The 14235-nt window shown below is 34.5% G+C and overlaps 1 protein-coding gene across 1 annotated transcript in view; it reads right to left on the reverse strand.

The window, feature by feature from the left end:
• LOC142345067 (uncharacterized) overlaps positions 1-3005 on the reverse strand; it is a 19961-nt gene extending 16956 nt beyond the window's left edge. The window contains exon 1 of the mRNA XM_075397148.1: positions 1808-3005. Coding sequence (XP_075253263.1) covers positions 1808-2084 — 277 coding nt within the window. The 5' untranslated portion in view covers positions 2085-3005. The remainder of the gene's footprint in view (positions 1-1807) is intronic.
• Between the last annotated feature and the right edge of the window lie 11230 nt (positions 3006-14235).

Genomic DNA, 14235 nt, shown 5'->3' on the forward strand with positions numbered 1-14235 from the left:
GGCAACATACCGGCCAATTGAGCATGAAGAACTGCCATCTAAAACCACTTATTGGTTCAATAGCTGTAAATTTTACATATATTTTTCTATTATATTTTTACGGAACTCTTTAAAACTGAACTTCCAAAAGTTTGAGTACGCTCTCATGACAATGAGAGAAAAATAGTTAACTCGTGACCAAATTTTTTTATAAAACCCAACGAACTCATGGTCAAAATTCGATAAAACCCAACGAACTCATGGTGCCTTGTAGTTTTTTCGGACTTTTGAGCTCAATTTCTCCTTCATGCAGTTGATTGAAGAGCTGTGTTTTGAATTAGAACTGTTATAAATTTTTATGGAGCCCAAAAGAAAAAGGTTTTGGAAAATTTTGGAAATGTTTATTTTTCGAGCTTTGTATGATCATAGGTGCATATTGTTGTGTTAACCTGATGATAAAGTTGCGCAAGCATCTCAGTAACTACCGACAAGTGACAGTTTCGACAGGAAAGCGTAGATTCAGTTCTTGCAATTTTTTTTGGATTGCATTACTCTGGAAAATTTTGAAATTGTTTTTCGCCCAGTCCTCAATTCGTTTCATCATGTCTGATAGTTTGGGCAAGATATTAATATCGCATATATTTGGCATTTTAAACCTTTGCCTTGTTCATACAGTTAAATTTGGCTGTTCACGTGTAAAAATTCAATTCGAATCGTTAGCCGAGTAAAACTTGAATTCAATTAGAAATTTCGCTTCCTGTTTACAGTATCTTATTTTTTTAAAAACTTAATCCAGCAGTATTGATGAATTGGGATAAATAGTTGAGTTATTCAATTTGTAAATCAGACTTTTGACAGCAGTGAGTCATTTCGTCATTTGATTGGCTAAATTGACATCGAGAAAAAATATAAGGATGTGAAATTTTGCCGCGTTGATGTTAGATTGAATTTGAGGGCCCGACAGTGGACATAAAATGAGAATACTGTGTACAATTTCAACCTTGACTTTAGCCTATTTTTACCTAGGTTGTACAGAAGAGTTTTCAACGATTTCTTGCAGTCTGAAGATAAGATAATTCAATAAATTGGTCATTACTTTCTCATAACTCTCTCTTAAAAAACAATTTTGAGTAAATGCAGCATTGACTCCAAGCGGACCTGGTCTCTAATAGAGTATAGAGTTATGCATACATATGTATAACCGCAAAATTTTGAATTAATTTGTTCACACAACCTTGTGAAGCCATATTTGTCTGTAACTCGACCACAAAAACAAATGTCTTCAATCCAAGTACCAAATCAATTGTGAATTTTAAGTCCTTATTAGACTTGAATAAACATGAATAACAACCTTATTCAAGGAAGTCGGCCCAAAAACAAGCATGTATGAATTAGCGTTAAGGGCATCCTGTTTTTTCACGCCATTCTATTCTTTTTAACTCTGTGATACGGTGTTAAATTAAAGTGGTTCAAATAAATTGGTGTGAAAAGAAGTAGAACCAGTATTTACCAGGGTTGACAAAAGTTGTTAGCTGAGAACTTTCGTATTATGGATTTTTGTTTTTTTTTTGCATTTTTAGGCCTGTAACAAAGTTTTTATGACTATACAACTTTTCATTGAGGCCACAGTAGAAAGCTGTAATTTTGTAAGTTTTTAAGTTGAGGGCTCGAACCGGTAAGTATTTGTAGTAATTAGCATTTGCTCAAGTGCGTTCATGTCAAATTTTAAAGACAGTTTTTTGATAGGAAGTTTGCTGTTTAATTAAGAAAACCAATATTCTGGAGTCGGTATTCTAAGAAAACTCCAGTTGATTTCTGCTCAATTGACCTGATAATTTCTCGTCCCGCAAGTCAAGTCCACTTTTGTTCATGTCATCTGTCGTTTTCAGGCTATTATTTGCGGCAATCAAAGCAGGACTCCAGTAGCTTGTAGCACCTCCCACGCCACCCAGAACGCCCCCCGAGTTGGGTAGGCAAAAGGGGGTTGGGTTGATGTTATTGTTTGTACTCTGAGCTAAACTGTGGGGACTGCTGTGGTGTAAGTCTAGTATTGGATGAGAAAGCCCAAAAGATGCTGGTTTGTATATGGAGTTACTGACAACCATCAGGGGTGTTTTCGTCTGGATAAGGAAAACCAAAATTTGGAAAACTTTTCAATGCAGGCACAGAAAAATTTCAAGCTCAATATCACTCAATTTTTACTGAAGATGTCACCGCCAAAATTGGGATTATTCGATAAGAGTAAAAATTGGCAAAAAAGAAGATTTCGGCAGGATTAATTCGAAGAAACTGATTTTAGAGCACGTTCGATAGTGTAAAATTTGATAATAAAGATTGATTGTGTGAAATTGGTTGAGATTAATTAAATTTAATAATCCCAAGTTGTTTTAACTCAGTTTATTTTGTGATTTTTGTAAGTAAAGAAAACGTTGATTGATATTTGTCAAGGCCTTCTCAAGAAAATTGAGAGGGAGGGGGTAACTTCTTTAGCACACAAAAGCCGGCCGCCAAGATTCGATAAAGGGGTTATGTAGTGTTAAAGAATCTGAGAGCGCTGTTTTGTGGGTAAATAATGTCTGGAAATTTTGACAACTTTTTGGCGAGGTAAGTTTAAGTTTTGGGTTTTGGGTTTGAGTTTAGTTTGTAAAATATTTCACTTTATCACTGATCGTTATATGCGGTGTTGCCATTTTCGCCAAGCGCGCTTGACATTAATTAAGTTAGAAAAAGTGTTAATAAATATGTAATTGGAGAATTTATCTTTTAACAGTCGCTGAATTCTGTGTTTTTGCTAACTTAACAACCATAACAAGGCTCTTATCCAATCAAATCTTGAAATTTAAAATCGCCAACGTTGATTTTGCACCGATTAAAGTGCTCCTGGCAAGACTATAATCTGAAACTTTGAGGGTCTGAATTCTAATAAAACTAAATATACCTTTTTGCCCAATTAATACTTCAATAACTACAATAGCAAACTTGGCGAATCAAATTTAGTTAAGGTATTATTACTTTATTACCAGCTCAATTTGGGTCCAACTCTACCGAATCCGTCCAAAAACTCTCTCTTCTTAACGACTTTGTTACTGGCTCTGCAAAGTTAATTCGCGATAAATTGGAAGATTTGATTGGCTAATTCAATCAGGCTGCTTCTTAGACTGCTACTTTCCCCCCAAACTATCCAGGTCGCCTAAAACACCTTTCACTTCTCAATTAGCCGAAATTTTAACAGTACAAAAAACACAATTTTCAGTTGCAACCTTTAGTCTGATTTTCTTCGAAGAATGCTATTGAAAAAGTTTTTACTGAATCAGGCAGAGAGAAGAAATATTTTGATAAAATTGGTACTTAAACAATTAGGTTTTGTGGGTTATGCTTAGCGAACAATAGGCTTGGGCGATGGTTTGTCGTCTGATTGAGTACCAGGTAAGTGAGCATACTTCTAGTTTTACAGTATAGCTCCTAGATACAGAGAGTGTGTAATAAGGTACAGTATAGGGATCGCTTTTGGTAGGGGTGGTGGCGGTCCCTCTATCCCCCTCTCCCTTTCCCCACTAGCCTGTACCCTGAGTGTGTGTATGATAGGAATATCTGGGCTGAGTTGTGGGGTGGTGGTGGGCCAGAGTGGATTTTGGGTAAATGTGGCGGCTAAAGCCGGTTAGACGACAGATTGTCTGACAAACAGAGGAGCAGTCATTTCTAGTCTCACTCTCTCCCTCTTTCCTTTCCCTCTATTTTCCCTGTCTCTGATCAAGCGCAAGAGAAGAAAGACAAACTCATTTTTCCACATGTGTTAGATAAGTCACATCGCCACTGCCCAAACTTCAATCACCACCACCCACTGCGCCGAATGTGTTGCTTAGCAGAAATGTTAACATTCTGATTTGCGTGGGAATTATTTCAAATATTTAAAGGTTAATTCATGGTCGGCAGCAATAAAACCTACTTCTTTGAAAAAAACTTACCGCTTTTCAGCAATACTTTTGCGCTCAGCCCTAATTTAATGTTTCGAAATTGTAAAAAAGTTTGTTTGACTTCGATAAAGAAAACTTTTCCAAGAGTTTCTGGAAAAGATGCTTAAAAATTTTCATAAAATGGTACTTTAACTAATAATAAAATTGCAGTTTTAGTCCAGAGCCTAAAAGTGAAAAGAAAATTATCAATACAGTGAACCGAAAGTTCGCTTACAAAAACCAGCAATCTAATTTCTGAATGGTTTTAACTCTTGTTCGAAAATTTGGAATAATGATTCAAAAATTCGAGAATTATTTATAAATTCTTTCGTGAATAATTGAATTTGAATTTATAAGGGAACCTTAAACTCTGATCTTTCGACCAGAAGAGAGATTTTGACGTTTCTCAATCAATTACCACAAATCGAATTATTTTGCAATATTAAACTTGGACACATCTGATAAGTTAAAGTGTTTCATATCCTCAGACGTCCTAAAGTCTCAATATTGTTGTACTTGGAATTAAACCCTGATTGGGTATTTAGTTATTTTCCAATTAACTCTTGCGGTTCAATATCAGTTTCATAACCTAGCTGATCAAATTTCATAACTAATACCGGGGGAGGGGTTTTATAGCTGATTTGATAAAAGTTTTGTTTAATTTACTGCAGAGCTTCTACTTCGTTTCTCGAGGATTTAGAATTGATAAGTTACTTTTAGGATTTTGATAAATTATCTTTGGTTTTATCTTTTCTTTGCGTTTTTCACTTATTTTCGGTATTTTTCCATAATTTTTACATGCGATTATGTTTTTTTGCATTATTTTCCTTCTTTCGGTGTTTGAATGAGTGTTAGTATGATTTTTATGCGGTGGTAAGCAGTGTGTCATGTGAGTGTGTGTGATTAAGAGTAGCATGAAGTAGTAGTAGTAGTAGTAGTAGTAGTAGGAGTGTGTGAGAGAGTGTGTGCGAGTGTGTGTTGTTGTTGTTGTTGGTGGTGGTGTTTGTAGCTGTATGGGTGTTTAGTTGTTAGTTATTGGACAATTTCTGCAAATCCCATCGCTTAACCCAATAAAGCAAAATATTAGAGGGGGGATTAGGGGACTCTTTGAGTCACAGCATGGGAGTACGTATCACTTTAATGTAGGCATTATTCGATTAAAGCCCGATAAATTAACTCATATGCAGGTAATTGTACTATCACGTGGGGGCTTGGACGGGCCGGGAGAAAAGTGAAATTCGAACCGGCATAAATTTAGATTTATAAAGTCCAATTTTATCCCTTGCCATCTAGGTTTAACTGTCTAGTGGCGCCAATAGTCTGTTAAAGGATATGCCGGGCTTTAAACAAATAATTCCTTTCGAAACAAATTTGATTTAAACTTTTTAGCCTTGTAAACAAATTGCCAAAGTTACGAGTCCCACCTTAGTGGTAACACACCTAATCTAATTAGGGGAGCTAGGGCCACGCTACACTGAACACACTAACCCGGCTGACAGTTTTTTGGCTAATTGGAAACACAATTAACTAATCATCACAACTATTAACACCAATACCACCACCATTCCATACACTACACCACCTCTTATATTTATCTCACTCTCTTTCCCTCTTTCAAACAACCCCCCCCCCCCCCCTCACATGAGCTCTTACCAACCCCCGCCAAAACACGCCTCACGCTTCATTTAACCTACTAGTCATAACCAGATCTAAAATAAATACACCTATCTAAATCTACCCAGGGATAAACAAAGTGGAAAAAATTAGCACAAATAATAAGATCTACACTTCTGAGCCATGATATAATTGGGCATGAAAAGACTGACATTCAGTCCAATTTGAACTGAAAGTTCTAAAAAAGGGAGCCAAATTGGGTGCTCCATCTTGATTGGTTCATTTAAAGCTCACAAACTATCATCCTTGATTTTCAATGGATGATATGGATCAATTTTTCTGTAAAAAGGCAAAAGTGTGACAAATTAGGATCCCAGTCCAGAATGACCCCGGTGATCAGATCATGCTAGGTTTTTGTGTGCTCGAACAGGTTTGTGTGTTTCAAGTACGTTTGCAACCATGTTATAATCAGACCGTTCCAGGTCAAAGTAATCTATGACAGGATCACGTTCAGACCAGTGTCCGCAAGCATGTGCAAGACCCTGATACCCAAAACCCTAAAATACGCAAAATTACGTAAGACTTGCGGTGAATGCAACGAATTTATATAAGATCTACGCTAAATTCAACGCAAAATTATGTAAGATCTGCGCTAACTTCAATGTATAATTATGTAAGACTGGCGGTGAATGCGTTGAATTTAAATAAAATCTACGCTTGAGCGTAGATCTCACATAAATTAAGCGCAGCCAATCTCAAGCAATTCTGCCTTGAATTTAGCGTAGATTTTACATAATTTTGCGTTGAATTTAGCGTAGATTTTTGATGAACGCATTCACCAATATAACATAAATTTTCGTTTGCAAGTGTAGATCTTACATATTTTTGCGTTGAATACCGAGTAGATCTACATATTTTTGCATTGAATTTATTGTAGATCTTACAAAAATTTGGGTTGATTTTTGCGTAGGTCTTACTTAAATTCAACGTATTCACCGCAAATGATACATATTTTTGCGTTTTTAAACTTAAATCATACATAAATTAGCGTTGAAATTGGCGTTGATCTTACCTAATTTTGCGTTGAAATCAACGTAGATCTTTTATAAATTTGAGTTGATTTAAGCATAGATCTTATATGATTTTGCGTTGAATTTAGCGTAGATCTGACTCATTTTTTTCATTTTTTTGAGCGTTTATCTTACATAATTTTGCTTTTTCATTTTTCGTTGATGTACGTTGGGGGGTACGTTTTAGGGGGAGGGGGCGTTAGGGTTTTGTGTGTGTGTATGTGCGAGTTGGGGGTTTCTTAAGAATCGCTTGCGTGCTACAGAAACTGGAAAGAAATGAAAGTTTTATTCTATGGATTTATGTGGGGGGTACGTGGGGGGTGGGAAGCGTGATGTTGGGGAGTTACGTGGGGGGGGGGGGGGGGGGGGTCCGTGGAGGGAGGTACTTGTGGGGGAAATTTTGGAGGGGGCGCGTGGGGTCGAGTAATTGGGGTTAACTGGGGCGGGGGTAAGTCCAGGGGGAGGGTTACGTGGTTTGTATGGGGATGATGGATGATTGAACGAAGTAGGTGTGCGCAATGTTCGCGGTTTTCTTAAAAAAACAAAAATCGGTTGCGTGCAAGAGCAACTGAAAGAGAGGAAGGAACTGAATTGAGAGGAAAGTTGAGCAAAAACTGAAAAAAAAATTAAGTAAGATTTATTTTGAATTGAACGCAAAAACAGGTAATAATTACCCTAAATTCAATGTAAAGTTATGTAAGATCAACGATTAAAAACGCAAATTTATTTAATATTAATGGTGAATGCGATAAATTTAAGTAAGATCTACGCCAATTTGAACGCCAATTAAGAAAGTTGTACGCTAAAATCAACGCAAAATCATCTAAGATCAGCGCTAAACAACACAAAATGATTTAAGATATGCGCTTAAAAAAGCATTATTGGGTAAGTGTAAGTTGGTAGTAGAATACGTTGAACTTATGTAAGGTCTACGCTAATTTCAACACAAAAATTAATTAATATCAATGCAAATTTCAACACAAAAATTTATAAGATTAGCGCTTAACTCAACACAATTCATTTAAGATCTTAGCTTAAAAAAGCATTATTGGGTAAGGTTGTAGGAGAATGCGTTGAACTTATGTAAGGTCTACGCTATTTTCAACGCAAAATTAAGTAAGATCAATGACAACTTCAACAAAATTCAATGAGACAAGCACTGAGTTCCTCGGGGGTGGGGGTTTGACGACAGGTACGTGCGGAATAGTTGTGTACGTGGTGCTTAGTTCGTACGTGGGGGGGGGGGGGGCTTGGAGTTTGGCTTAGGTTGCTGTTTTTAGAGTCCCAAAGTGACACAAACTTGTTTCAAAGCGAATTTTTGAATTTAATGAAGCTCAAACATTGTCTATAGAACCCCAAAATGCAACTATTAATAGGTTCTTACAATTATTAATAGGTTCTTTATAATTATAAGAAATACGCTTTGAAACGCAAAATTGATTAAAATATACCCTTAAAAACTACAAAATGATGTAAGGTGTAGGCTTAGAAACACCAGAAATATATGGAACGGGATGTTAGAGCCCTATTTGTAAAGAGTGCTGTTCTCAAGGAAACAAAGTTTCTGTGGCACAGTGGTACAAGAGGCGACAAGTAATCAGGACGTCATTTGTTCGAGTCTCAAACCAAGAGTTCTACGTGATGATTTGATTTAAGATCAACGATAATTTCATCGCAAAATTATGTAAGATCTACGCGAAATTCAAGGCAAATTTAATTCAGATAAGAGGTAACTAGCGTTGGCAAGTCGGAAATTTCACCACGTACTTCTTACATAATTCTGCGTGAATGCAGTAAATTTATGCCTGTAAATTTCGATGAAATTTGCGATGAAATTGTTTGAGAGAATTGCGATGAAATTTTTCACTTGTCAACGACTGTTGCTGCTCATCCTACATAATATTGGCAATTTTCCTCGGACCGGGCTTCGCTTTTTTGGGGCGGATAAGATAGCTGATTAGTTTCATGCGCACAACCTCTGATCATATTGACAGTTCAGCACTTGTCATTCTAATGAGCCACCGTACTTGTATTCTACCCGGCCCGAGGCGTCCATCCGTATTCCACCGTTATTAAGCAAGAATAAGGGTGTAAAACCCATTCCACTCTTATTTATCAAGAAAAAAGTGCAAGAGTGTATAATCTTAAAAAACTACACTTTATTTGTACAATTTTTACCCTCTTTAGTCCACTTTTAATACTTTTGAAAAAGATGGTTGGGCTACATTTTAAAAAAATTTTCAAGAGACCCAAAAAATTAGAGCAAAAATTAGCATTTTTTGCCAAAACAAGTTTTCCATTGTTCTAACGTGCGTTTTTCTCATTTCTACCTGTAAAAAATGCGAGAAGACAGTTTAATGTTTTTGTAAAGTTAAATTGTACCAAAGGATTTGAAAAAGTGCGAATATAGAATTCTTTTTTGTTCCAACATTTGTTTTCAAAATGGTGGAAATTATCAGCGGGGCTGACTTTCTTTCTTCAGTCAAGTCTTCGTTTTTTGTCTGTGCATCATCGGGCAAAAAAATACCGTTTTGTAGGCCTCAGGATCTAGTTTTTATCTGTCCAAAAAAATCTAATAATTTCGAAAAAGAAGGATCAATTGAAGATTTCGAAGGAAAATCGAAAATGAAAATAAAACTCAGTTGAGGGGTTGCCGTGACAGATCGCGTTGAAATTTTAGGTAAAAGCAAAAGAAGAAGTTTGTAGTAAAAGTAGTTAGATTAAAATGAGTTCTGGTTGTCACGAGTAATTCTGTACAGTTTGAAACCTAAAAATTAACAGTTTTAACTATTCGAAGAAAGTTTTGGAAAAAAATGATATAAATTGTCTTTTTGTCAATATTCTTTTGCAAACTTCTTTCTGTGACCATTTTTTCAGCTCATTTCAAATTTTTGTAAAAATAATTGTTCTGCTGTTTCGGAGAGATTTGGAAAATAGAAGACTTCAGGCAATCAAGAGCTCTCAAAAAAGCAAAAATCAACTTTAAAATTGTGAAAATAAGGCAGAAAAATCTATTATTTTTTTAAATTATAGAGTTGTTTTGTAAACAACTCTTCTTTTTTGAATAAAACTAAGCAAATTGGTTTTTCAAAATTGGAAAGACATAAAAAAATTTTCATGGGATGAACATCAAATCAACCAAAATCTTTATTGAAAACTACAGACGGATATATTTGCCTATTTTTTAATGGTATTCCTTTAATCATTCGAATACTCCTACTCTAGTGCATTTCAAAACAGTAGAGTTGTAGAGTTAAAGAATTAAATGTTTGAATGATTGGCAGGTTAAAAACTTTTGAAAAATCGAAGAGTGTTACTTTTCATATTTCTGTAATTTAAAATTTTTCCTCGAAATTTTTCTAGACTGAGGTTGTTACTGTAAAAAAACTAAATGGATTAAAAATTGAGATTCTTCATAAAAAATGAAGGGTGTTTTTAAAGATGAAAAAAACTTTCTTTGTTTTTCTGTTTCAGTTCACATAAAAATAACTAAAACTTTCTATTTCATTGAAAATAGTCTAAAGACTAAAAGAATCAATTAGTGGAAATTAAAGATAACCAATTGTCTCCAATTCTACAAAACCCAGACTTTTAAGAGCAAACTTTGAATTTCCCTTACTTGTTAGACACATGTTGAGGCAGAGTGCAAAAAAGTCTTTTGATTTTTCTTTAAAATTTGGAAAAATCACTTAATATTTGCCACAAATTCTTTTTTTACTTTTTTCTAAACCATAATTGTTTTTATTAAATCTAGATTCTAACACTTTTGCGTTTTTCAGAAAAACAACGTGTAACGGCTGCTCCCCTTGTGTTTCACAAAGAAAGTTTTACACCGCCCAGTTCGTTCTGAGTGGTTACAAAATCTGTACTTCGTTGATGCAGTTTGCTTTTGTAACTGTATATCCGCTCTGCTGTACTTACCGTTGCATTAACTACTCGTAATTATTGGCTAATCTTAGTTTTTCCAACTATCAATTTGAACTGGATTGCTACAGATCACACAATTCGGGATCTCTTTATGTATACCAGTTCAATCCGATAGAAAAAACAAATCGAAGACAAAGATATATGTCTAAGACCTGTTTGTGCAAAAATATTTAAATTTAAACCTAAGTTGGCTTTTGCTGTTTGTACTCACAAGTTGAGAATACCAGAAGTTTGGGTTGTAACAGTTGAATTTCAGCTCCAATAATTTATAGATACAAGACACATTAACAGAATTTACTGCTCAAGAATAATATTTTGAATACAAGACACAGTAACAATTTACTGCTCAGGAATATTTCTAGTTCAAGACACAGTAACACGTTATTTACTGCTCAAGGCAATTCGTTTTTGCAATATTTTGCTGAGTTATACTTTAAGCCGTTTTCTGCGGCTGCTACGTTGAGTTCTGTGTGTTGCTTTTGTTATTTCCCCCTTTTCTCTTTTTTCTCACGTGACAAACTGTAACTAGAACTAGAACTATAACTATTAAATGACTAGGACAACAGAAAGTGTTTTGTTTCTATTTTCCCGCCTACGCAAGCTTTGCGAGCTCAGCTTCAACACAACGAATGGACTCATTAAACCTTTAAATGACCAAATTTCGGAGAAAAAATCATAAAAGTTCATTCCACATTTTAGTGTCAAATTTACAATGGCTGGTGCAGTTGCTGCTAGAAATCAACTCATAGTTTTTCAATCAAACCGAAAAATATATTAGTAAACGATGCGAACAATAGATAAAAACCGGTTGCCAAAAAGAGAATTTGAAAAAAAATAATTTTGTATCGATGTATTTGTGTGTTTGCGTTTGCGTGTGTGTGTGTGTGTGTGTGTGTGTGTGTGTGTGTGTGTGTGTGTGTGCGTGTGTGTTTGTGTACATGTGTGTGTACGTCCGCTTGTGCTGCTGTGCGTATGTGAGGTTTCGTGCGTATTTTGTGCGTGGTATTTCCATAAGAATGATAGATAGTGAGAATGTTAGTCTGAGAGAGTTAGTTCTTTTAGATCTTATGTACGTGTACAGACAAGTAGCAAACAATTTCAATATACGAACAAAAAATGACAAATTACAAATTTTTTGAGGCAAAAATGCTGCTTTAAAATTGACCCAAACCATTTTTTTCAAATCTCACTGGTAAGATACCTGCGAAATTTTGAAAATTAATGTTTTTTTCTTTATACTCATGAGACATCAAATGTCAAAAAGTTTATCAAAAAAGGGTCAAAAAGTTTATTTCAATTTTTAGTGCCGAATTTACAATTACTAAGGGAATTAATGAGAAACGCTTGCCCCAATCAGTTCAGACCTAGTTATTTAGAAAAAAAACGAATAACACTTAATTGATTGTTAACGCACTTTGAGTAGTGATCAGTTGCCTAAAAAGTTTTCAAAAATGTTATTTTTTGGTGTTCGGTTTTGTATTTTTTTTGTGATTGTGATTGTGTTCGCGTGTTTTGTGTTTGTAAATTTTCTCTGTGGTAATTTTTTTGCAAATTGTACCACAATTATCTTTCTAAAAAGCTCTAAGGAAATTTCATTTCTGTCTGCTCAATCGGATAAAAAATATTATTTTTCATTGCCAAAAGTAGACTGTGATTGGGCCTTTTTTCTTCAACAAAAAGTGCATCTGAGCAGATCTTAGTGTTGTTATAATCACCTACCCTAGTCAAGTGGTCGGCCATATGAAAAGAGCAAAAGAACCAAAGTTAGGGGTAATTTTCCTAACTTTAATTATGTGATCCAGCTCACTACTGTTGTAAGAACAAATCTTTTGTTGTTTCGGAAAGATATTTGGGAAATAGAAGACTTCAGGAAAATAAGAGCTCTCAAAAAAGCAAAAATCAACTTCAAAATCGTAAGACTAAAAGCAGAAAACTATTTTTTTTTAAATTATATTGTTGTTTTGTAAACAACTCCTCTTTTTTTCGTTAAAACTAAGCAAATTGGTTTTTCAAAATTGGAAAGACATAAAAAAATTTTCATGGGATGAACATTAAATCAACCAAAATCCTTATTGACACCTTAAGACGAATATTTTTTCTTATTTTTTTAATGGTATTCCTTTAATCATCGTCTTCGATTAATCTCACTGTAAAGTATTGCAAAACAGAAGAGTTATAGAGTTAGAGAATATAACCAATTGAATGATTGGCAGGTTAAGAACTTTAATACAAATTTTCACGTCTTTTTGAAAATTAGACGAATATTACTTTTCATATCACAGTAATTTGAAAATGATCCTCGAAGTTTTTCCTAGACTTAGGGTGCTTCTGTAAAAAATCTAAATGCATTAAGGATTGAGATTCTTCATAAAAAAACGAAGGGTGTTTTTAAAGATGAAAAAATTTTCCGTGTTTTTCTTTTTCAGTTCACATAAAAATAATTAAAACTTTCTATTTATTTAAAAATAGTCTAAAGACTGAAACAATCGAAAAGTAGAAATTGAAGATAACCAACTGTCTCCAATTCTACTAAACCCAGACTTTTAAGGCCAAACTTTGAAGTTCCCTTACTTATTAGACACATGTTGAATCAGAGTTCAAAAGTATCCAAGTTCTTTAAAATTTGGAAAAATCACTTAATAATTGCTACAAGTTCTATTTATGTAAATTTTTGTCTAAACCATAATGGTTTTTATTAAATATAAATCCTAACATTTCTGCAATTTTTAGAAAAAAACGAATGGACTCATTAAACATCTAAATGACCAGATTTCGAAGAAAAAATCATAAAAGTTCATTCCACATTTTAGTGTCAGATTTACAATGGCCGATACAATTGCTGCTAGAATTCCACTCGTAAATTTTCAAATAAACCGAAAAATATATTAGTAAACGATGCAAACAATAGATAAAGACCAGTTGCCAAAAGGAGAGTTTGAAAACAAAACATATTTTTGTATCGATGTTTTATTTGTGTGTTTGCGTTTGCGTGTGTGTGTGTGTGTGTGTTTGTGTACATGTGTGTGTGCTTCCGCTTGTGCCGTTGTGTGCATGTCAGGTTTCGTGCGTATTTTGTGTGTGGTGTGTCTATAAGAGGGAGAGATAATGAGAAAGTTAGTCTGAGAGAGTTAGTTCCTTTAAATATTTTGTTCGTATAGAGACAGGTAGCAAACATTTTCATTTTTTATTCTACTAAAATTGACCAAAAGTATTTTGCTTAATACAATTTGCCAGCAGTTTCTTCGTACCCTATTTAGCGTTGACTCACGGTCCTTTGATACACAATATCGTTTGACCACGATCGGTCTTTTCATGCAATATTTTATTCAAGACTTATACGGTGCCGTACTACGGCCGTACAAAGTTTTCCAAATACCGGTAGTCTGCGATATGGCGTTTGACCACGTCATTTTTCTTTGTTTTTCAAAATTTTATTTAAAATTTAATAATGAAAGTAAAAAGTAAAATAGTAGAAATCAAATAAAAAATAAAAGTTAAGAACAAATTTTTGATAAAAGTACATTGTTTTAACCAGAAAAGCAGATGCAGAAGTTTTAGCACAGCCAATCCCTGCAGCAGCGCACAAAAACAACCCTATGTAAGAACTCGTGTTAACTTCATAATTGAAAAATTTGTAAATATACAACTTCCTATTATGTCGTCTATGAAAAGTTTGAATCCTTGAATTTTCA

The sequence above is a fragment of the Convolutriloba macropyga genome, chromosome 8 (assembly GCF_964194025.1).
Source record: "Convolutriloba macropyga chromosome 8, txConMacr16.3, whole genome shotgun sequence".
NCBI classification, from domain to species: domain Eukaryota; kingdom Metazoa; phylum Xenacoelomorpha; order Acoela; family Convolutidae; genus Convolutriloba; species Convolutriloba macropyga.